At 40.6% G+C, this 23749-nt stretch overlaps 1 protein-coding gene across 4 annotated transcripts in view; it reads right to left on the minus strand.

Annotated features, from left to right (window-relative positions):
- PLD5 (phospholipase D family member 5) overlaps positions 1–23749 on the minus strand; it is a 417084-nt gene that overhangs the window by 145652 nt on the left and 247683 nt on the right. For all 4 annotated transcript variants that reach the window (XM_019422935.2, XM_019422950.2, XM_019422968.2 and 1 more), the window contains one exon: positions 18003–18114. In XM_019422935.2, the coding sequence (XP_019278480.1) occupies positions 18003–18114 (112 nt within the window). The remainder of the gene's footprint in view (positions 1–18002; positions 18115–23749) is intronic.

Raw genomic sequence — 23749 nt, forward strand, 5'->3', positions numbered from 1 at the left:
ATACACTGAACGTGGGCCAGGTGCCTGCTGGTGACTTCTGAGACTGTAACAATGGGGCAGGGGTGGGGCAGGGAGGTGGCCTCAGGTGGGAAAAGGAGGTTCAAGGAGAGTAGGGGACCAAGTTGGTCAGAGAAGGGCCTGGAGTGTGTACAACTTGTTTCTGGAATTCAGAAATGAATGACATTCTTAGTTTCTTCTAAAGATCAATTAAAATGAGGTAGATTTTAACTGCAACCATGAAGACAAGAGGAATAGATTGGGAAGACCTTAGAGCTGAATCAGAGGGCAAAGAAATGCATAATTCAGGAAGAGATGTTTATTCCCAGAGGCGCTCACTCTCAGTTTAAGAGAGCTAAAACCCAGTCTTGTCTGGAAACTCAAGTCCGTAAACACTAATTGAGCATGGGTAGCTGTGGATACACAGCAGGTAATTCAATGCAGCCAACTGAGTGTCTCCTGGCTCAGGGGACTTTAGGAAGGATGGAAGGGGAACGTGGGCTTTGGAAGTGTTCCTGGGCCAGCTTCTGTCCATTGTGGACCTTTCACAGACGGATGGCTCTCTGCCGCCCTGGAAAACCTGGGTGCACATGTCAGAGCTCTTGGGGTATCCTTCTGAGGCATCACTGACAAAAGAGTAATTTAGTCCTTCCTAACATTATTCCATTCAAGGTTCAATAGAGCTTTTGCTTTTTAACCCAAATGTTTATTCACATCCCATGCACTTCTTGGACTGTATAACTAATGAGTTCCTCAAAATCGTGACTTTTTGGAATGGCAGCTGGTGTTTCCATGTCCTGGTCGTAGTAGGACTAAGGAGGCCCAGAAGCAGCTCTTCTCTGTGCCTCAAAGCTACCAGATTGTTTTCTAGACCATTTTCCTAGTCTCACAACAAAATCAGAATGAATATGTTTTCCGTTTGGGATGAAATACATACACGTATTACTTGCTATAGTGTGTCAGCCATGGTTAGGCTGTCTGGGGATGCAGAAAACACCTATTCTTTTTTTTTTTTTTTTTTTTTTAACGTTTATTTATTTTTGAGACAGAGAGAGACAGCATGAACGAGGGAGGGGCAGAGAGAGAGGGAGACACAGAATCTGAAGCAAGCTCCAGGCTCTGAGCCATCAGCCCAGAGCCCGACGCGGGGCTCGAACTCGCGGACCGGACCGCAAGATCGTGACCTGAGCTGAAGTCGGACGCTTAACCGACTGAGCCACCCAGGCGCCCCAGAAAACACCTATTCTTTAGGATAGCATGGGAAATCAGGGGGTACAATGCATCTGCACTCCCTAACCTGCACTTTAGGATGATGACGTACCCCTGCAGAGAAGCTTTAGCAGAGGTACTCATGATGTGGCAGAGGTAATCCTGGAAGACGTGGTCCCTGATCACAGGAACGGAAGACACACAGAGACAACAAGAAGACAAAACAAAGGAGTGTCTAATGAAGCTGAATTATAGCATATAGGACACAGATTAGAAATTGATAGGAATTGATGCACAAGAAACACTCACTGGGGGCTGGAGCTAGTAAGAACAGTCAGTCAGTCAGTCCAGTGTTGGCTGTAAATGAGTGCAGTAAAGGCAAAGCAAAAGGCATAAGCCTTTTACAGAATCACAGGCTTAGAGACCACTGAGGGAAAAAGATGACCAGGTTGTGATTTCCACCTGCCATTAGTATAAAGTTTAGAAGAGTGTCACTTCTTTCAGGAGAATGAGCTATTGGAAATTCTGCATAGTTCATGGTTGTTCTGAGATTATAGAGGTCAGGACCTCAACTTCTTATTATGCCTCAGTAGGTGGTCAATGACCTGTTGGATGCATATAAACTTCTGAGCCATCCTAAGCGTGATCTCAGTAAGAACCAATCAGAAGAGAAAGCTCTAGCTGAGTTTCCAAATCAGAATAATATGAATACCAAACTCAGAAATTCAAATGGAAACTCAGAAGCTTAATTAACTCCATATTAATTCCCCAATGTAACGGAGTTATTATACAATCTTAAACGAATCACGTGAAACTCCAGTCAGCTTATGAACAGGTTTATTATTATGACCGATTACTCCAGGACTTGTGTGGATTAGGAAAAGAAAAAAAAAAAAAAGAGAAGCTTTTTAGAGAAGGTTAATTTGAAAGATAAGCATAATTTGCATTCGGGGAAAATGAATAAAACCAGAGTAAAGGTGTTACAGCAGCTTTCCGTAATGCCGTCCCCAATCTGCAGCCTGAACAACCTTTACCCAGGCATGATTACAGGAAATTCACTTACAGGAGCACAGCACAGAGTCTACATGTTCCCAGGTTGGCATCTGCCTTCTCATCAGCTTTGCTCTGTGAATAATTAGATTCCTTCCTCAGCCTCTTTGTTGACTGTAAGGGCCTCAAGTGAAGATACCTGCTCAGCACCCCTGTGGGGCTCCATGGTGAGGGTTCCTTGGGGAAAGTGGAGCCTGGCTTCAGGAAGAAGTGCAGACCCATTACCAAGCCTGTCAGGATGAGTTAAATCTGTCTCTGTCACCTCCTCCTCAGAACTGCAGGAAGACTTAGCCCCCACTGGTAGTTTAACTCATTCTCATCCAATATTTATAAAGTGTTGGAATTTTCAGCTGAGAAGCCCTTTAGGATATAAATGAGGGACTTTCCCTGGGAGATTAGGGGGTGGGGATGGGGGCACAGGCCTCTTGCTGAGCAGTGTGTCCAGCCCTCAACCCTCAGAGGGCACAGCTCTGTAGTCCCTCACCCCACAGGCCCCACCGACGTCTTGTATCTCAGGGCAGCATTTACAGAGTCAGCTAACTCCCCTTTTCTTACCTCCTTCCTTCCTCTCCTTCTTGACAATGCTTCTCCCTTCGTAAAATGGGCTGAGGTTTTTTTTTGAAAAATGGTTATCAATACCGTTGTGTGCCAGGTACTATGCAAAAGACTGTATATGGATTATCTTGTTACTGTTCAAAGCAACCGTCTTCCGTAGTCACTATCATTAACCCACTATAGAAGTCAGGAGACAGGTTTCCAGTGGTTAAATAATTCACAGAAGTCACCCAAGTGGTAGAGCCAGGGACATACTCCCTGCCCCAGAATCTGAGCCTTTAACCTTTAGCCGAGGCTTTCATAGAAAGGACACCACAGGGGCGCCTGGGTGGCGCAGTCGGTTAAGCGTCCTACTTCAGCCAGGTCACGATCTCGCGGTCCGTGGGTTCGAGCCCCGCGTCAGGCTCTGGGCTGATGGCTCGGAGCCTGGAGCCTGTTTCCGATTCTGTGTCTCCCTCTCTCTCTGCCCCTCCCCCGTTCATGCTCTGTCTCTCTCTGTCCCAAAAAGAAAAAAAAAAAAAAAAAAAGAAAAAAAAAAAGAAAGGACACCACATATCACCTGTCATCTCGCTGCTCATGGGTAACCCGTATTAATGCGTCAGAGTACATCTTTTCACATATATAGCATTAGGTTATCCTTGAATGAAAATGACATAATACAGGAGCTTTTGGTTTTGCAGACTGCTGCTTTTAACTTAGCACTCTATTCTCACCGTTCTACCCAGGTCAGTGGCTCTCTGCCCTCAACATGAGTTTGGAGAATAACTGGTATTCATTCCCTCTTGTGGATATCCCATTGTTTGGTTTTTTTTTTTTAATTTTTTTTAACGTTTATTTATTTTTGAGACAGAGACAGAGCATGAACAGGGGAGGGGCAGAGAGAGAGGGAGACACAAAATCTGAAATGGGCACCAGGCTCTGAGCTGTCAGCACAGAGCCCGACGCGGGGCTCAAACTCACAGACCGTGAGATCATGACCTGAGCCGAAGTCGGACGCTTAACGGACTGAGCCACCCAGGCGCCCCAATCCCATTGTTTTATCACCCCATCTGTTCCTAATTTCAGGAACTGTGCTACCATATACATATTTGCACATCACCTTTGTGAACCTAACTCTGAGCAGCCGCTGGGGCTGAGGATGACAGGCCTGGAGAATACTGGTTGGCTGAAGCTAGATCACATCCTAGGTGAGTCCTGTCTCTGGCGAGGCTATGGCGATGCAACGGCACGAATCCCGCCATGACACCCAGCCCTTCTGGTCTTGTTTTCTCAAGTCGTTATAACTAGTATTAAGGCACTCATTAAACTAAAAATAGTTTTCTATTTTTGTGTTCTATACACTTTACATTTATTAGTTATTTTACATTTTGTTATACAGTTACTTTGCATCTATCCTTTCTTTAAGGGTAACCATAATAGTAGTTTCCTTAATAATTGGACAAGATTATGTATCTCTGCACCTCCTCAAACCCTCTTCCAAGGAGAGCTGAAAAATAGTCCACAAAACCCTATGGACAGGGTAGTCAAATAGTAATACTCAGCTTTTTGTTGAGAAGGAAATCACATAATGCCTTTTCCTGTTTGGGTTAATTAGCCTTATGGAGTGGATGAAGAACTTCCAACTCCTCAGCAAAACCACACATGCTCTTCTAGGTATGAGTCTCTACGCCACCCTCCAACTGGGCAAATGACCGTATGGAAAAGAACACTGAAAATAATGTTCCTATCTCTGATTTCCACAGGAGCTTATTAAAAGAACAGAAATGCACACGAAAGTATTTTGGATTAGATCAACCCTTCAAATGCCATTTTACTGTTTTCTATCAGAAGAATGGTACTATGCAAATTTCCATGGAAATTAGCATTTCTATAGCATTTCATATTTTCAAAATGCTTGTACCAGCATTTACTAATTAGCATAACAGTTGAGAACCATCATTGGCTTTAAACATAGAGAAATTCCTTTTTAATACAGTTTTCTTAATACAGAGAAAGTCATGCCCTCCCCTCTCCAGGTCTTTATCATGTCAGACAAAATTGTTCAGCCTCTTCTAAATCTTCTGATTTTAAATATAGCAACTTACCACAATGCCTAGTCTCTTCCACAGAAAAAAACAGAATAAGAAATTCAAGACTTAAATGGAAATCTGGAAAATCTGAAAGTCGCTCTATGTGATGCTTCCCTTAGCCAAAGCTTGGGGCATTTATCAAACAAACACTGGCCTACATGTGCCAGGCATCCAGTCTCCATCTTGCCCTTAGTGGGAGTGAAGTCTAGAAGTAGAAATGGGCCTGGCAGTGTGGTGAATATCCTGAGAGACAATGGGAATGGGCATGGCTCAGACCGGAGGCCTATGGGATACACCTTTGGGGAAACCCTGATGAAACATTTGGAGTCTCTTTTCTATGCTGTCATTTAAATTCTAGATTGTCTTCTTAACCAAGACTGTTTCTCACCTGAGCTGTTATTTACTTAATTATATTCAAATAAAATGTAATTGTCATTATTTTTTTAACCTAGCTATGCTTTAAGCACTTAACAACCATAAAATAATGGGTCCAACGTGCCAGTTATCTTATCCTGACATTATCCTGACATTAATCCTGTATATTAAAAGAATACATTTAAAAAAATCCAGGAAGACCTAAAGTCATCTAATACACCATCAATGGCCTAAGAGCCCTGTTGGGACACATTACTACAGGTGATGGCCAGCCACCAACAAATGTTAGGGCAAGGCAAGGCAGGGGGAATTTGCTCATTTTTAGAAGCATCATTCCGTTAAATTAATTATCCCAAGAGGCCATTAGACTGAGGTGGCTTTAATGCCTTAGCAGTCTATGCCAGCAAACCCAAACCCAAGCCTGCAAATGCCTCATGTTTAAGAAACTGAAACCTAAGGTCAGCGAAACACAAATAGCCAAGTAGGCTTTAAGTTACAGCCAATCAAATAATTTCCTTTCTTTGCTTTGGCACCTTCTCCATACAAGTCTCGGCTCCTGTCTATAGAGCACTGCTAACCACTTCTAGGTCTCCCCTGTCTGATTCAAAACAAGTTTTGCTTCAATAAAATCGTAAAATTTTTAACATGGTTCAGCATCTCTTTTAACAATTCTGCATGGAGAAGAGAAGACCATTAAGATTGGAGGCAGGGACAACTGCTAGCGTGTCTTCAGCCATCATTCAAGAGGAAAAGGATAAGGCGTAAGCTCAAGTAGAGGAGGCAGACCAGGAAAACAGAAGAGTTTCCAGAGATTCTGAGATTGTGTATCCATAGCCCAGTTTGGTTTCAGAGGTTAGGGAAAAGGAGGAGTCAAGGATAACCCAGGGGTTTCTCTTGGAACCAGTGGAAGGATGGTCATGCCATTTTCTAAGATCCAACATGAAGGAAGAAGAACACTGAAGGCAGGGTAGGGGTGCTACAGCCCTTTAATTTTGGAGGAGTTGCTTCTGAAGTATTTCAAGAATATCCAAGTAGAAACACTAAGTGTGATGTTGAACATTGTAAGCCTGGGGCTCAGAAACCACCATGTGTGGACCATCAGCATGTCGGTGATGGATGGAGCCACAGGCTGGACAGAAGTCAGCATGGGAGGAGTGTGGTAGGTGGGAAGGGAGAGGAAAAGGAAGAGAATAGAGGAGGCCCAACTGTAAGGAACAGAAAGAGTACTGAAATCAGCAGAGGAGACTGGGAGGGAATCGATGGACAGAAGAGGAAAGTGTAGGGTGAATGGGGCCATGAAAATCAGGGGACCACACTGTTCCAAGGAAAAGAAAAGAGTGATGCCTGCTGTTCAAAACTGCAGAAAGATCATGCAGTATAAGGTCTAACTGTCTCCAGTGAGTTCAATGACAAGGGAGTTTCAGTGGGGCAGGGGGCAGAAGCCAGGCTGTGGCTAGAGGGTTGCAGGTGGGCAGCGATGAGAGACAGACAGACAGAATACATAAAGAAGCATGGAGAAAAGGGGAGGAAGAAGGAGGGAAGCAGGCAAAGGGGGAATCTGGGGGGGGGGGATGTACTGGGTTCTTTTTCCTTTTCTCCCAGTTGACTTGGGAGAAAGTCAACTATATATATAAGGCAGAATGTATCTACACAGAGAGATGGGATCTTAGGAAGAGGGAAAGATCTGGCTGGGAGACCTGAAGGAAACTTATGGAAGAGAAAGTAGAGTAAGCGAGGCATGAGAAAAAGTGGTTAAAAAAAGGGATAAGATAAAATATGACAAATATGATGGAAGATAAGATAAACTATGACGGAAAAGAATAAGGGCACAGAAACGATAGGAAATTTTGTAGTTTCGAGCTGAGCAATGTGCTGGAAACAAGGGAAACGGCTTTGCATCTTTGCTCACACTAGCTTTTACGGTCTTGATTGAAAAAGCAGGTCTAATTAGGATACTGAACTTGAAAGTAGACACCAAGTGCCAGAAGTAAGAGATCTTACTCACCAATGCTTGCGGCGACCACACCCTACGTGACTGCTTCCAGCTCAAAGTCAGGGGGTAGCAGACCAGAGAAGAAGATGTGTGAAGGCTCCACACAGTTTCACAGACACCCCAGATAGGAAACCAGGTGCTAGAAATGACGGTCATGAGGCTCTCAGGAACATTTTTATTTATTCCTTTATTTACATTTACTCCTGCCTTCCTCTTCACCTCTTAAAGGACACCCTCCCCAAATTCTAGTATCACCAGGACAGAAATGCCTAAGGTCATCACTAGACTGAACAGATAAAATTCTCCTTACTTCTATAATGTCACAAGGCTGAATATGCATCTAATTTCCCTTAAAAAAGGCCATGCCTGACAAAGTTCTTATGTATTAAGGAACAAAAATAAAACCTCTAGCCCAAGAGCCTCCATTTTAGAGCAAACGGATGACATATTATAGTATACGTGCCAGATGAACCCCTCTGAGAATTTAAACATACTGAGTTGCAAACTAATCTGGGTGGATCTTAGAATGGTGACGGAAAATACAGATGGAGCCACAGTGGTGTTGCCAGCTGGAAAGTTCTCACAAACTGAAGCCAGCTAGAGTGAGTGCAAAACTATAAAGGCGCATGAACCAGATGCATTCCCAAAGATGAATTGTAACGTGTTTAGAACTAGGCCTTCCTTTCCTTGAAAATCACAGGGCTGGGTATGTGCCCTAGGGGCAGAAATGAATTCAATCTGGACTAAGAGCGGCTGACAGCTGACACACAAAAATAACACACCTGGCTAAGAGACAGTGGCTATAGTGGATGTCATTTATTAAGAGCTGATTATGAGTTAGGCACCTGCACCAGATGTTTTTTATACATTATCCAATCAAATTTCCATAACCCTCAAGGAGATATTATTATCCCCCATTTTACTGAAAAAGACACTGGGGGTCAGAGTAACTTGCCCAAGCTTGCATCCAACAGCAAATGACAGGCCTGGAATTTTTGTACAAGTCCATATGACACCAGAGTCTGTGCTTCTGAATGCTGTACTTATTACTATGCTAATGATTGTTAAAGTATAATGTGTCCGAAGAAGCTCCTGCCTGGGTGCCAAATATTTGGTATTCTGTAAAGAAAGGGAGAAGACAGGAATCCTTGCAATGAATAGAGTCAAACAAAGGCACCAGCCTTCATGCACTCAAGCATGAGCCTAAGTGTCAGCCACTTTGAGAAGGTGTGAAAAGAGACCAGAGCTGGATGGAAGGCATGCCTGGGTGACAGCAAGGGCACCTTGACTTTTGTCTGGACCACCACCAGAGCAGACGCCTGCCCAAAGGACCTCAGGACAGTCAGAGAGAGTCGTGAGAGTCAACGGGACAGTTCTTCACTTGGAAAACAAAAGACCTTATCTTTAATAATGGCAGCTTCTCAAGCAGTGGGAATGAAGCCAGAATAATATAAAGTTTACTCCGGGGAAATTACCAAAATATACTTGTTAATGTTACCTTAGCTTAACCCATACAATCTTTTTTTTTTTTTTTAATATTTTTTAAATGTTTATTTATTTTTGAGAGAGAGAGAGAGAGAGAGAGAGAGCATTAGCAGGAGGGGGCCAGAAATTGGGAGACAGAGGATCCAAAGCAGGCTCCGTGCAGTGAGCACAGAGCCCAACGTGGGGCTCGAACTGATGAACCAAACTGTGAGATCATGACCTGAGTTGAAATCAAGAGTTGGCCACTTAACCGACTGAGTCACCCAGGCACCCCAACCCATACGACCTTAAATTAACACATGTAATCATACCTTACTTGTGGAGTTAGATTTGGGAAAAGTTATAAATCACTAAGACCAAAGTATAAAAGCCTTGATAAGCATAAAATTCCCAAGTTGTGCTACATGTATTTGGAACAAGCAGTTCAGAAGTCACCTGATAAAATTTCCAACTTGGAAAATGGGGTGACTTGTATTTAAATTTAAAATTTACACACACCCTGGGGCGCCTGGGTGGCTCAGTCAGTTAAGCATATGACTTCAGCTCAGGTTGTGATCTCATGGCTTGTGGGTTCAAGCCCCGCATCAGGCTCTGTGCTGACAGCTCAGAGACTGGATCCTGCTTCAGATTCTGTGTCTCCCTCTCTCTCTGCTCCTCCCCCACTCATGTTCTGTCTCTCTCTCTCAAAAAATAAAATAAAATAAATAAATAAACATTAAAAAATAAATAAAATTTACACATACCCCTATACTCAGATTTGGGGAATATATATTCCCTGCAGGTTTTATTCAGCCTAATCCATGAGCATGAGAATAATAATATGGATTATTAATGCAAATGAGTATAGCTTTCTTGAATTCAAATAAGCAACAGCAAGGACCACATTTAGAATTTGACGGAATGAGCACAGCATTCCCTCCTCCTGTTTTTAATAATGTGGTAAAATAAATATAATTTAAAAATAAAGTATTATCAAAAGAATGAAATTGAACCCCATCTTAGCTAATATCACTCACAAAAATTAGCTCAAAATGGATTAAAGATTTAAAGGTAAGACCTGCAACCATAAAACTCCAAGAAGAAAACACAGGGAAGAAAATCTCCTTGACACCAGTCTGGGCAATGATATTTTGGATATGACACCAAAAGGCAAAAATAATCAAGTGGGCCTACTTCAAACTAAAAAGCTTTGCACAGCAAAGTAAGAATCAACAAAATGAAAAGGCCACCTATAGAATGGCAGAAAATATTTCCAAACCATCTATATGGTGAGGGGCTAATATCTAAAATATATAGAGACCTTATACGACCCAACTGTAAAAAAACGACCCGATTAAAAAAAGGGACAAAGGACCTGAATAGACATTTTTCCTAAGATGACATACAAATGGCCAACAGGTTACCCTGAAAAGGTTCTTAACATCACTGATGACCAGGTAAACACAAATCAAAACTACAAGGAGATATCACCAGACACCTGTTAGAATGGCTTTTATCAAAAAGACAAGACATAACAAGTGTTGGCAAGGATGTGAAGAAAAAGGAACCTTTGTACACTGTTGTAAACTGGTTCAGCCCCTATGGAAAACACCATGGAGATGCCTAAAAAAAAAAAAGAACCACTGTATGATCCAGCTAATCCCACTTCTGGGTATAGATCTAAAAGAAACAAAATGAATACCTCAAAGGGATATGATGTTCACGTTCATCGCAGGATTATTCAAATAGTGAAGATATGCAAGCAATCTATCAGTCTGTCAAAGATGAATAGATAAAGATGTGGTGCGCGCGCGCACACACACACACACACACTCACAAATATTATTCGGCCACAACACAGAAGGAAATCTTGATATCTGCAACAACATGGATGAACTAGAGAGCACTATTCTAAGTGAAATAAGCCAGACAAAGGCAAAAATACTTGTCATCTCACTCACATGTGGAATCTAAAAAAAGTTTAAAAGTCAAGGTCACAGAAAGAGAGTAGAATCATGGCTACCAGGTAGATGGGCAAGATGGGGGAGATGCTAGAAGCATCTTTTAGTTACAAAAGGAATGAGTTCTGGGGATCTAATGCATAGCATGGTAACTGCAGTTAACATTGTCTTGTAGTACTGAAATTTACTAAAAGAGTAGGTCTTTAATTGGTTCTCATCACAAAAAGGAAAAATAAAGGTAACTGCGTGAGGTGATGGATGTGTTAATTAACCTGAACGTGGTAATCATGTCACGAAGGATGTATACCAAATCATCACACTGTAGACTTTAAATATACACAATTATATTCTTGAATTATACCTCAATAAAGCTGGAGGAAAAAAAAGTAGTTTCCCACTGGTAAGTAGAAATCTTTGCCTATTTTTTCTCTATAGGCCAAGCTCTGCATTATGAAGAATTTATGAACACACTGATGGGTAATAAGAAACATGTACTACTTGTGCAATATTTAAAATGTGGAGATTTGCACCCATAAGTTAATGTAACTTCTCCAAAGATAGCATTAAAGGCTCTAGAAAAGTAATTAGAATCACCCAGATGTAGCTCTATCAACTATTTGGCTATTTTATGGTAATCTTTTTTTTTTTTCTAATATCTCGAGCAGATAATTCAAAATTAAAATCAGACATTAAGGAAATAGCAGGTCTAATATCAAAGCTTTTTGCTACTCTTCTGATTTGAAAAAAACCTCTACATTCTATGTACTTAAAAATCTGAAATGGAAGGATTTTCTATTGGTTAGAACAATATTTTCTTTTACAAGAAATATTTTGGAGTTTTGAGACTCGTTACAATAGAAAAGCTTGCCAACGCCAAATCTGAACACTTTTGGAAAGCATAAATATGTTTAATATGTGTAACTGCTACCTTTTATTTCCTGTTCTAAAAGAGGTTATTAAACAACCATGCAGAAATAAAATATCATTGATGTTTTATTAAAAAGAGGGAGTTGTTATTAAGAAGAGTGAGAGGGCTTTAGTCTCATTTCAAATATCAAAATTCTTATTTAAATGAGTAAGGCTTAGTCACAAGAAAGTGCCAATTAAATATATACTCTGTGTTCAATGCTTTGTGGATGGGATGCCAGGATGAGCTGAAGATGGCCAACCAACAGGTCTTGTTAGGATCCTCTTGCTCTTGTCTGTTCACCAACATGGGTAAGGTTCTGTCTAATTAGTTCACTTGGTTGGCATACAGTGGTAACAAGGGACCATCGGGGTTAGCTTTACTCAAACCACAGACTGTGTTTGAGACAGCCACCCAGCAAATGTATGAATTTGTTCACAAAGGGAACAAATGAGGGGAGGTGGAGGGCTGAGGGCCAAAGAGTAATAGAAATGAAACTATGTCGATGAAAAGAGTGAGAAAGCTAGAACTTTAACTTTTTAAATCTCATGGAAGATTTAAAGATCTGTCCGTCCATCCATCCATCTATGTTTTTGTCTATCCATCCATCCATCCATCCATCCATCCATCCATCCATCCATCCATATATTCTAAAGAAACCAAAGAGGAAAGAAATTCTTGACACATTAATGCTATGGCTAAGATTTGCAAATCTGTCTATCTGTCCGTCTACTTATCTGTCATCCACCCATCCATCTAAAAAACCAAAGGGGAAAGAAACTCTTCACACATTAATGCTCTGGCTAAACAACATACAACTCCATAAAGTAGTTCTGTTATCTGCTCCTTAAAGATGTCACAAGGGTCTACAGGCAGCATGGTCTAACCCGAAGGTTTGATCTCCCATATGTCTGCATGCACACTAAAGGAGGGATTGAGAGAGCAAGGCAGTTTGATTCTAACAGACTGAGAGCTTGAAACACCAGCTGAGCCAGGACTGGGCTAACAGGCCTGTTGCCTTAACATCAACAGTAAGCTGCACTCTCAGAAGGGAAGGGCACAGTGTGCGGGTCTTGCTGGAGGTCTCCCAAGCTCTAGGACGAATTTCTTCCTGAAAGGCCAAGCAGCATCTAGTGACAGAGTTTAACCTACAAGTTAGGAGCATTGTCCATTCCTCTCCTATTCGGAACCAAGCTGTCAGGATGACCTCTCCTCCTTTCACTGGGTTGCAATCCCGTCATGCTGTTTACCTTGGAATATGGATTCTGATTTCTTCTCTCTACCCCAGGAGATTGTCTCTTCTCTAGTGTATTTCAGGCTTCTGATTTCATGATTCGTTTTCCCATAGAACTTTCATAGAAAAACTTGATTTGCATAACCTTTCCCATTTCAGGGAATACGGCAGGGTTTTTTCTTTTGTTCGTTCATTTGGACAAGAAAATTTCCTATCATTGCATGCATTCAGCATCACGAGTTCTGTTTAAGACATCCCTGTGTTTCCTAAGAACATGCAGAGCCTGAATTCTCTGACTTTCTGTTCAGAGTATGGTTACTGGACCACAAGGAAGCCCTGTTACAGAAGGTGGGGTTAGAATCTACCTCCCTGGGTGCAGTATTAAGAGTGATCAGCTTTAATCTAAGTTAATTACGTACTAAAGCTAAGGTTTCTAAGTTGAATTTTGAAATTTATTGCTGAATTTTAAAGTAACCCTCATTACCACACGTCACTCATTCTAAAGTATGCAGGCTTCACATTTTCACAACTCTGATGTTGGTACGCATCTTATGATTGCGGTAGACAGGGTGACAGTTGTGACCGAGTTGTCACTTCAGGTCTTAGCTGTTATTCCCAGTGGCATGACAGGGCTCCTACGGTTTCTCAATATTCAGTCAACAAACCACTTAAAGCCTCTTTGAGGAAGGATTGTGAGGCTTCGTTACTGTCAGAATATCTTCCTTTGACATTTTCTGGTAAGGTTCCGAAATAAGCAGAACAGAAGTCTACTTAGAAGAGACAATAGTAGGGAGTCTGTTTCTAAAGTTAGAACATCATCAGCATCTTGATGGTGGAGACGTGTTGGGTGGAAAACACAGGCATCCATGACTCAGATGCAAAAAGTGATTCAGAAAAATTGGATTCTGCGTAGATGTTTCAAGAATTCCTGGATCATTTTGTTTCACTAATGTCAGTCTGCTCTGGCAAACCATAAACTCTCTGAAGTCAGGGGAAGGCTCATGCCTTCGTCAAGTTTCTATCTTTAAAGCCCAGGGGAGGTACCTGTCAGATATTCAAGGACAGTTGTTGAACAAATAATGAATGAACAATGGAAGAAAAGAAGACGGTAAGACCATCTGAGAAAAAGAGAGGAAGTCTGAAGGAAATACTATGAGTAAGGCTTAAAATGGACCCTGAGGGACAAAGAAGAGCTTGCAAATTGATAAGAGGAGAAAGGGTATTTCAAGCACAAGGAAAAGTGTGTGTTAGGAAATAGAGCCCTGGAAAAGCATGCTATATTTAGGAAACCACAACTATCTTTCAGATATTTGGAAAGCCAACAACAGAAAATAGTACTAATGAGACTGAAAAGGAGATTCATATCCTGGATTGTTTTGAGTGCTTTGCCCTTTTTTTTTTTTTTTTTTTTTCTTAAGAACTGCGGACTTTATTTCTAGATCACCCATTTTAATCCTTAATGACTTTTATCTCACGAGTCATTCTATTAGAGAGTTATCCAATAGTGAACAGGCAAAGTCTCGTTTTTCCCAAAAGGAAATTTATATTTTCTGGCTTAACATTTTATTCATAATTTTTGGTAGGCTATTGGGGTAACTATTTTAGTCCTATTATATGAAAGCACACTGAATTGCTATGGTTTTGAAAGACAAACAAAGAAAAAAACAGCTCTTCTTAATTATAAATTTCATTGCAACAATAAGTATAAAGATTAAAAACATAGTAGGTAGGGAGATGGATGGGCAGAGCACAGAGGATATTCAGGGGCACTAAAATATTCTGTATGATGTTATGTTGATAGATATATGTCATTACATAAGTGTTCAAACCCAGAGAATGTAAAACACCAAGAGTGATTCCTAAGGTAAACTGTGGACTTTGGGTGATGATGATGTGTCAACGTAGGCTCACACATGACCCTTCTGGTGAGCGATGTTGATGATGGGGAGGCTGTGTGTGTGTGTTGGGGCAGGGGTTATGTGGGAAATCTCTGTACCTTCCTCTCAAAGTTGTTGTAAACCTAAAACTGTTCCCAAAAAAATAAAACCTTAAAAAAAACACCGTAGTATGACTGAGAAATAATATTTTGCTCATGGTTGAAAAACACAGCCAGAAATAAGCATTGTATTAGTAGTATAAAACCACATTGCTGTGCTTTTACCAGCATGCAGTTTGGTGGTGGGGGTGGGGGGGGAGTTTCCAAGGCGCTAGCTGGGAGGCTTGAACAGAGAAAGGAGAACATGAAGGAAATACTCCCCCACTGCCCACCGCAGCTACAGAAGGCAGCCGGTGACCCAAGCCCTGTGAAGGCAAGTATGGAGGAAGGAACACGACTCAGTGACAGTCCCACATCACATTAGATTGCCTGTGAGGCATCAGGCAGTGAGAAGCCATTTCACACAGGATGCTCATTCAGCTATGAACATCACTTTCAGACTAATCCTCTGCCCAAGGCTATAAGCTGATAAAATGCAAAAACAAAAAACAAAGATGAAAGCCGTGAAGACATCAATTTGCACATGACATATCTGAAAAAGGGTTAGAATCAAAAATCCACAAAGAACTTATCAAACTTAACAGCCAAAAAACAAATAACCCACTTAAGAAATGGGCAGAAGACATGAACAGACAATTTTCCAAAGAAGACATCCAGATGGCTAATGGACACATAAAAAGATGCTCAACATCACTCATCATCAGGGAAATACAAATCAAAACCATGATGAGATATCACCTCACACCTGTCAGAATGTCTAAAATTAACAACACAAGAAACAACAGGTGTTGGCAAGGATGTGGAGAAAGGAGAACCCTTTTGCACTGTTGGTGGGAATGACAACTGGTGCAGCCACTCTGGAGAACAGTATGGAGGGTCCTCAAAAACCTAAAAATATAACTACCCTGAGATCCAGCAATTGAACTACTATGTATTTACCCAAAGTATACAAAAATACAGGTTCAAAGGGGATAGATGTGCCCCAATGTTTATAGAAGCATTATCAACAATAGCCAAATGTCTGTCAACTGATGAATGGATAAAGAAGATGTGGTGTCTATATTACTCAGCCACCAAAAAGACATCTTGCCATTTGCAATGACTTGGATGAAGCTAGAAGGTATGCTAAGTGAAATAAGTCAATCAGAGAAAGACAAATACCATATGATTTCGCTCATATGTGGAATTTAAGAAACAAAACAAATGAATATATGGGGGGAGGGGAGAGAAGAGAGGGAAACAAACCACAAGAGACTGTGAATAATAGAGAACAAATTGAGGGTTGATGGAGAGAGGTGGGTGAAGGATGAGCTAGAGGGGAGATGGGTATTAAGGAAGACACTTGTGATGCGCACTGGGTGTTGCATGTAAGTGATGAATCACTGAATTCTAGTCCTGAAACCAACATTGCACTGCACATTAACTAACTGAAATATAAATTAAAAACAAGGAAGAGTTCTTGGGTGGCTCAGTTGGTTAAGTGTCCAACTCTTGGTTTGGGTTCAGGTCATAATCTCGCAGTATATGAGTTCAAGCCCCTTGTTGGGCTCTGCACTGACAGTGCGGAGCCTGCTTGGGATTCTCTCCCTCTCTCTCTCTGCCTCTCTCCTGTTCCCACTGTCTCTGTCTCTCTCAAAATAAATAGATAAAACTTTAAAAAAAATAAGGAAAGGGGAAAAAAAAAGACTTACATGGCAAATTTAATTCTATGAAAAAAAATTTATGAAGTAATTTCCCACAAATTTCAAGGGTTGGAAATCACACAGAGTTATGCTCTCTGATGCAGATGTGCAGCCTGAGAGGCTGGGAAGGTGGGAACTCGAGTAAAGAAGGGAGGGGAAGGAAGTGTGTCAGCTAAGCCAATGTGCTGCGTCAGATGCTTATGGTGTGTGTGTATATGTGGGGTATGTGTGTATAGGTGGTGTGTGTGTGTGTGTGTGTGTGTGTGTGTATGGTAGTAAATGCCATGGGATGTTTATCTGCAAATACAGGCACCCAGAGTTAGCCCAAAGTAATCCATTCCTAACAATGTGTCAGATAATGGATTTTATCTGAGTGGGAACCCAATCTCACATTTTTTAAACAGGAAAAGTAACACATTTCTAATTCATATTAATCCACTGTTTTTCAAAAAATATTATGCTGTGCTCAGGTGGCATACCAAAGCTTTTCAGGCCTAACAGTATCTCATAAGTTACCTCGACTTTCCTTACACAGAACAAATACTACACATGTGCCTGGCCAAGCTTATGTCTTCTATGTATTTATGTCTTTCTGTAGGCTTTATCGCTTCCAACTTTCCTTCTGCAGAAGGAAAGACCACTTGGGTTCACCCTTTGCTTTATAGTCCATTGAATTTTCCAGAAGGTGTTTTCACTTAGCAGTCTGGGAAAGATGACAAGCAAAAGTGCCCAGCATGTTTAAGGAGCACACACACGAGATGCAGTGTCATCAGGTAACACTGACACTCGCTGGGGCCAATGCCTTGTCTTCTCCCGGGGACGCCGGGCAGCTCAAGCATTTTCACTGGCTCACACCTGCCATGTCCGTTCTGACGCTTACAGTTCAGAGTAAATTCAGGGCCAAAATTTTTATAAAGCCATAAAAACTATTTGGAAGTGAGTTCAGTTAGTCAAGACAAAGCAAGATGAAGAAAGTTATTGCATAATGATTCCCCGTCTTCATGGGATTTTGAGACAAAGTGCAGAGTGGCCTATGAATGATGTTCTCTGTGGAATTATCTCAGAATTCATGAATTAGGCCAGGTTTCATAGACTCCTCCATCTGACTATATTATTTTAAAGAAGATGTTGCACGAGGAGAACTTCCATTTGAAGGACAAGAGGAAAACAGCAATCCAATGTTTGTTCAAACGAGAAGTGGCTCTTTAATCACATCACAGAAGTGTTCGGAGAGGGAAAGATTCTTGTTTCTAGTTAATTATCATTGAATGGCCAGGGGATTATTTTGCATAAACTAATATGCAACAACACTATTTAAAAACTCCCAGTAGTATTGATTAATTAGTTCTCTCATTTAAAGGCGGTAATCAGGCTATTTTTCAAAGGAGAAATAAGAAGTGTATTACATGCAATGTGTCGACTATAAAAAATCATGTATTATTTTAAGTGAAATGAAAGACATCTTAACAGAATCCCTAGGGGTAGAGTAGCATAGCAACCTTGGCCTTACCCTTTAATCTCAAGGCTTCTAATACCTTTGAGTCAGCTGTTACATCACTCACTAGCTTGATTTCGATATTTTGCGAAGTCAGTTGGAGCAGCTTTTCGAAGAGACGTTGACCCTAGAAAAAAATATTCAGAGACAAGGAAAGTCAGAAGCCCTGCACGTATGCTATTTTAAACAGGTATAAATAAACTTATTAAAAATTGAAATTATTCATTCAAATTTTAAAAGGCAAGCACTTCAGCAACTGATACTCATGTAAAATTGTTTCAAGAGTTACATAAACACAGCAGTAGCAGACACAGATTATGCTTTCTTGAGTGCTATGCAACCCCACAATTCTTGCCATCATAATTTCGATGCTACAGGGCAAATCTACACTTCTTTTACTTTTTCATGAATTCTGCGTTACCTACGCATGAAGGGGCAGCAGAAAATATTAGACAGTTGTGTTTGGGCTGAGACAGACCTGGATGCAAGCTGGTTTTCCAGTTTATAAATTGTGTTTCTGAATCTCACTAAATCTCCAGCTTCTTCCTCAGTAAAATGCACATAATAATATTTACCATAGAAGGTTTTTGTGAGAATTAAAGGCATTAGTCATAGGTAAGTACCCTTCCAGTGGGAGCTCTTATGGGGAAAGTCAGGGTGATTTCTCCGTGATTTGCCTGAATTCCTCTTCTGGTTTAAAACCTGTCTGACTGAATCCAACTAATGTTCTTCCTAGCACTCTGTAATTACTAGCACAATCTAAAACTGATGAAACAAAAATACAAAATAAAAAGTGAAGGTTTTGCTTCTGTAAGATTTTCACAAGCATTAAATTTTTATTGTAAGTTTTACTCTCCAGGAGCCTCTGAGTAGAGGTTGGTCTGTAGCCATCATATCATCTCAGGGAGTGGACTGCAAGCCTGTCCTATTTATTTCCCCTTGTGTGTGTGCATAGCTTCCCTCTCCTTATCATAAAAGGAAACGGTCTTCTTTTATTGATTTTTCAGATCTTTGTTATTCAGCCACAAACTCAAATGCCTTCCGGGGTCAGACAGAAAATAAGGCTTTGCTTTTAATGGCCCCCAAGTGGCAAAGTCTTATCCTGCTTTGATAAGAATGGGCCATTAATGGGGCGTCTGGGTGGCTCAGTCACCCCGTCCAGCTCAGGTCACGATCTTGAGGTTCTTGAGTTTGAGCATTGGGCTCTGTGCTGACAGCTTGGAGCCTGGAGCCTGCTTCAGATTCTGTGTCTCCCTTGCTCTCTGCCCCTCCCCTGCTCATCCTCTCTCTCTCAAAAATAAATAAACATTAAAGAAAAAAGTAAAAGAATGGACCGTTACTAATGATTACGTATAGAGGATGGAGACTGAGAACGCAGAACGGAGGAAATGTGGATGTAGTGTGTGATTCCTGCAGTTCAGCCTCAGAAAACAGAGAAGGCAAAGATCAAAGCTTAAAGCTTTGGAGGGTAAGGAGGAGGGAGCTAGGGCCACCTGGCAGGCAGGAGTGTCTGGCATAAGTGGGAGTTGTGCCCCACGGCAGGCACAGAGGTTTCCGTCTCCTTTAACTAAGTGTGCTAGCCGAGGTTGCCAAAAGTGGAGCTCATGGAATTACTCTGCACCCAGAGCCTGGAGGCAGGCTCACAGCAGACCAGGTTTCCTAGGAGGCACTGAATGAGGGCAGCGGACTGTTGTCAACTGCTAATTTAAAAGAGGTGGAGTGGGGAGTGAGAGAGAGAAACATATGGAGAGACAGAGGACAGAAGAAAGAAAACAGGCTGACTTGCAGATTGCAGGGTCCATGTAGATTTCAGGTTTATTGCACAGAGATAAGGGGCTGGGCGGTGAGAGGCTCAGATACAGGCGAGAGGGACATCCAGGTGGGGGCTCTGTGGTTCTCCTGCAGGGTTATCACCAAGATGACCTTCCTCATCAGCTCGGGCTCTCCACTGACGTGCACTACAATCTTGTCACACACCCTGGGATGCTTGGTGATGTCTGCATGGTCCAGATTTCTGGAGCCCAGACTCATGGTCATCATATAGTCATACAGATTATTCGTACTTTTCCCCTTCACACAGAGAAAAGGCTTATATGCTTTGTGTTTGATGAGACTCACCAGTAACGAGCTGGTATTTTTACACAAATGCTTTTTTTTTTTTTTTTTTGGTTCTTAGTTCACAATGTATTTAGTACAAATGAAACATAGGAGATCTTCTAACCTATCTGTATTTCTGGCTCTGTGCCTTAAACTGATTCCCACTGTGTTATTTTTGTGAACACCAGAAATCTCAAACATGGATGAAAATAGAAACTCCCAAATCTACAGATACTGGCAGACTGTCATTAAATAAAGCTTATTTTTACTGTTAGTATGTGCTGATTACTTACACCAAGGATTCTTAAAATTGTTAATTATAGTGCTTATTGTAATGAACTTGGGCCTGGGGGGAACTTCTCTGTTTTCAATGTCTTACCTTCCTATCCACACATTCTGGCTAAGACATCAGAATGTAGTAAAAAAGGTGTGAAACACCTTCTCCATGCCGAGATCTGTAGTAAGGGCTACTGTTTTCTGAGTTAAATCTACTCACTGTATTGTTATAAAGGAATACAAAAGCCCCTTTGTTTTTAAACATCAGTATGGTTAACTCTTAACACAGGTTTGAGCTGCACAAATCCACTTGTACTCGGATTTTTTTTGACAAATATTGCATAGTCCTGTATATGTGTTTTCTCATCCTTATGATTTTCTTAATAACATTTTCCTAGTTTACTTTATTATTCACATAACATACAAAATATGTGCTAGTTGGCTATTTATGTTATCAGTCAGACCTCTGATCAACAGGAGGCTATTAGTATCAGAGTTTTGGGGAGTCAAAAGTTTATGTGGATTTTCAACTATGCAGGGGGTTGGTACCCTATTAACCCCTGTTGTTCAAGGGTCAACCAATTTAAAAACTTGCCCTTCCTGGTGAGAAACAGTAGGCCACATTTCAAAATTAAATGAATCCTCTTGAAGATGTCAGTGGCTCAGGCATGTTGAGCAGTTTAAGCCAATTAAGCCCAGGCAGCCTGCCTAGAGATTGGAGTATGAAGTGTTGAGGGGGATTAGTTAACCACCCAATACTGTCCCTCCTTTACCTAAAAGGAAGAAGCCACTAATAATCTGATAAAGTCAAATATCAGTGCATTTAAGGGGCCCAACAAGAGAAAAGATGCTTGAACACAGTGGGCATTTGATGATACCAACAACTCAAGAAGACAGACCTAGAGCTAAAACACAATGTAAGTATTCAAGGACAGGTAAGCATGGCTGGGACTAACACTTTATGATTTTAGAAGTAAATTAGAATAATAATTAAAGAACAGCATAGCCACTGTTGTGACCCAAATCATTGGTCTGAAGACCTCAAGGAAGAAATACCTCTAAGTGCACACACATACACATGCACACACACAAAAACATAAGGGTGACAAGGGAAGAAAAGGGTGATAGATAAATTGAGGATATATAACATGTGGCTAATAGGTGTATTGGAAGACAAAAAGAGGTAAAAAGAATAAGCTTTCAAGTAACAGAAGAAAAATTGTCCTACCTGAGGCAAGACCTAAACCTACATGTTTTTTTTTTTTTAAATATGAAATTTATTGTCAAATTGGTTTCCATACAATACCCAGTGCTCATTCCAACAGGTACCTTCCTCAATACCCATCACCCACTCTTCCCTCCCTCCCACCCCCCATCAATGCTCAGTTTGTTCTCACTTTTTAAGATAAACCTACATGTTGAAAAGATAATTGAAGATGAAGGTAAATGCAGTGCGGAGAGACACATTTAGGTACATTCTGTGACACTGATCAATAGCAAAGAGAAAGAGAAATTCTTAAAACCCGGCCAAAAACAAAACAAAAACAAAAGCTACCTATCAAGCAAAATGGATCAGACTGGCATGGAGCCAACCATTTGCAACACTAAGTTGGTACATGGTGGCTACAGACTATAAAATAAAAAATAACTAAAGCAAAGGAATGCTTTACTCAAAGATTTTACCCACCAGGGTGAAAAAAAGAAATATTTGCAGATACATACAGATTTAGAAACTATATTACCTACATAACCCATATGAAGGACATATTCAAGGAAAGAATCTAATTAAACAGTAAAGGACACTAATCACCATCAAGGAGGATGAAAAGGATAAGAGACAAGTGATGAGCAAGATGATATGGATTATGTGTTTGATGTACCTGGTAAATAAAGATTCTTGACATAGAAGAGACACATTACAGGGGAAGGTCTACTGTTCTACTGAGAATCTATTACGTGATTCTCAGCGGGAGGCACTACTACCCTAAAGGGGATGAGTTTGTTCACTGTGTGCATGTGTGTGTAAGTTATTCTTTTTATGAATAAAACACAGATATATATATACAATAAATATGCAACATATCTGTGGTATTAAAATCTCATGGTTGGGCGGGTGCAGGTTTAGGGAAAAAAACGTCTAAAAAGTCTCTTTAGTAAGGTGATAGAAAAAAGAAGATTGAGAAACACTGGTCTACAACAAACAGGATAAAGAATCTCAGTAAAAATTAGAATGAGAGTTGGGAGGGCTTAAAAGAGCTAGATGAGAAAGAGTAGGCAATTATTCTGTGATGGCACAATTTATGGAGCAGTGACAGTTATAAATTGGTATGTACCAAACAACATGGCATCTAAATATATAAAGCAAAGGCTAACAGTAATGCAATTAAAACACTACAACAATATAATACTTCAAAATATGTCTTTCACAAGTGGGTGACCTAAAAAGGAATAAATGAGAATATATGAAAACTAAATAATATTATCAATAAACTTGATTAGGTATATACATTTATACATATTTCTCATTTTATATATGAAACCCCTCAAAATAATAATTTGCTTGTCTGTAGAATATCATGAAAATCTGTTCTGTAACTGCCATTAAGAAAATTTGAACAAGGGGTGCCTGGGTGGCTCAGTCAGTTAAGTGTTTGACTCTTGATTTTGGCTCAGGTCATGACCTCACAGTTCGGTTTGTGGGTTTGAGCCCCGTGTTGGGCTCTGTGGTGATAGTGTGGAGCCCGCTTGGGATTCGCTCTCTGCCCCTCCCTGCTTGCACACTTACTGTTTGTTGCTCTCTCTCAAAATAAATAAACTTATCTTTATATATATATTTACATAGCTTTTTTTTTTTTAAAGAAAGAAAACCTGAACAAAGTTTAAGGAAGATATTCTACCAGCTTCATTCTTTGATCATAATCCAAGAAAATGAGAAACAGACAATTAACAAGCAACACATAAAACAAATCATATCTACTTGAAAATTTAACTTACTCAGATTATCTGTACATCATAGGAGAAAAGAAAAGTGAATTTCTGTATTCTCTGGAAAGCTATAAATAGGTGGGTACTTCAGAGCAAAACCATGAAATGAGGCAATATCTGGTGTCAGGGAAATTTATAACCGTAAATGTCTACAGCTTTATAAAAAATATAAAGTCATGCATAGGAATGGATAAACACAGAAGGGAACTTAATAGAGAATCCAGAAATGGTGCACACAGGATTATATCAATAACAAAGGCACTGTTTTAATTCAGTCTGAAAAAGATAAAGTGGTTAAATCTGGCACAATTGAAAAGACCCCTATATTACACCACTTAGAAAAATATGTTTTCAGGGAAAATAAAAACATATCAATACTTTCAAGAAAATCTATGCAAGTATGG

The sequence above is a fragment of the Panthera pardus genome, unplaced genomic scaffold (assembly GCF_024362965.1).
Source record: "Panthera pardus isolate Hobbes unplaced genomic scaffold, ASM2436296v1 HiC_scaffold_21, whole genome shotgun sequence".
Lineage (NCBI taxonomy): Eukaryota > Metazoa > Chordata > Mammalia > Carnivora > Felidae > Panthera > Panthera pardus.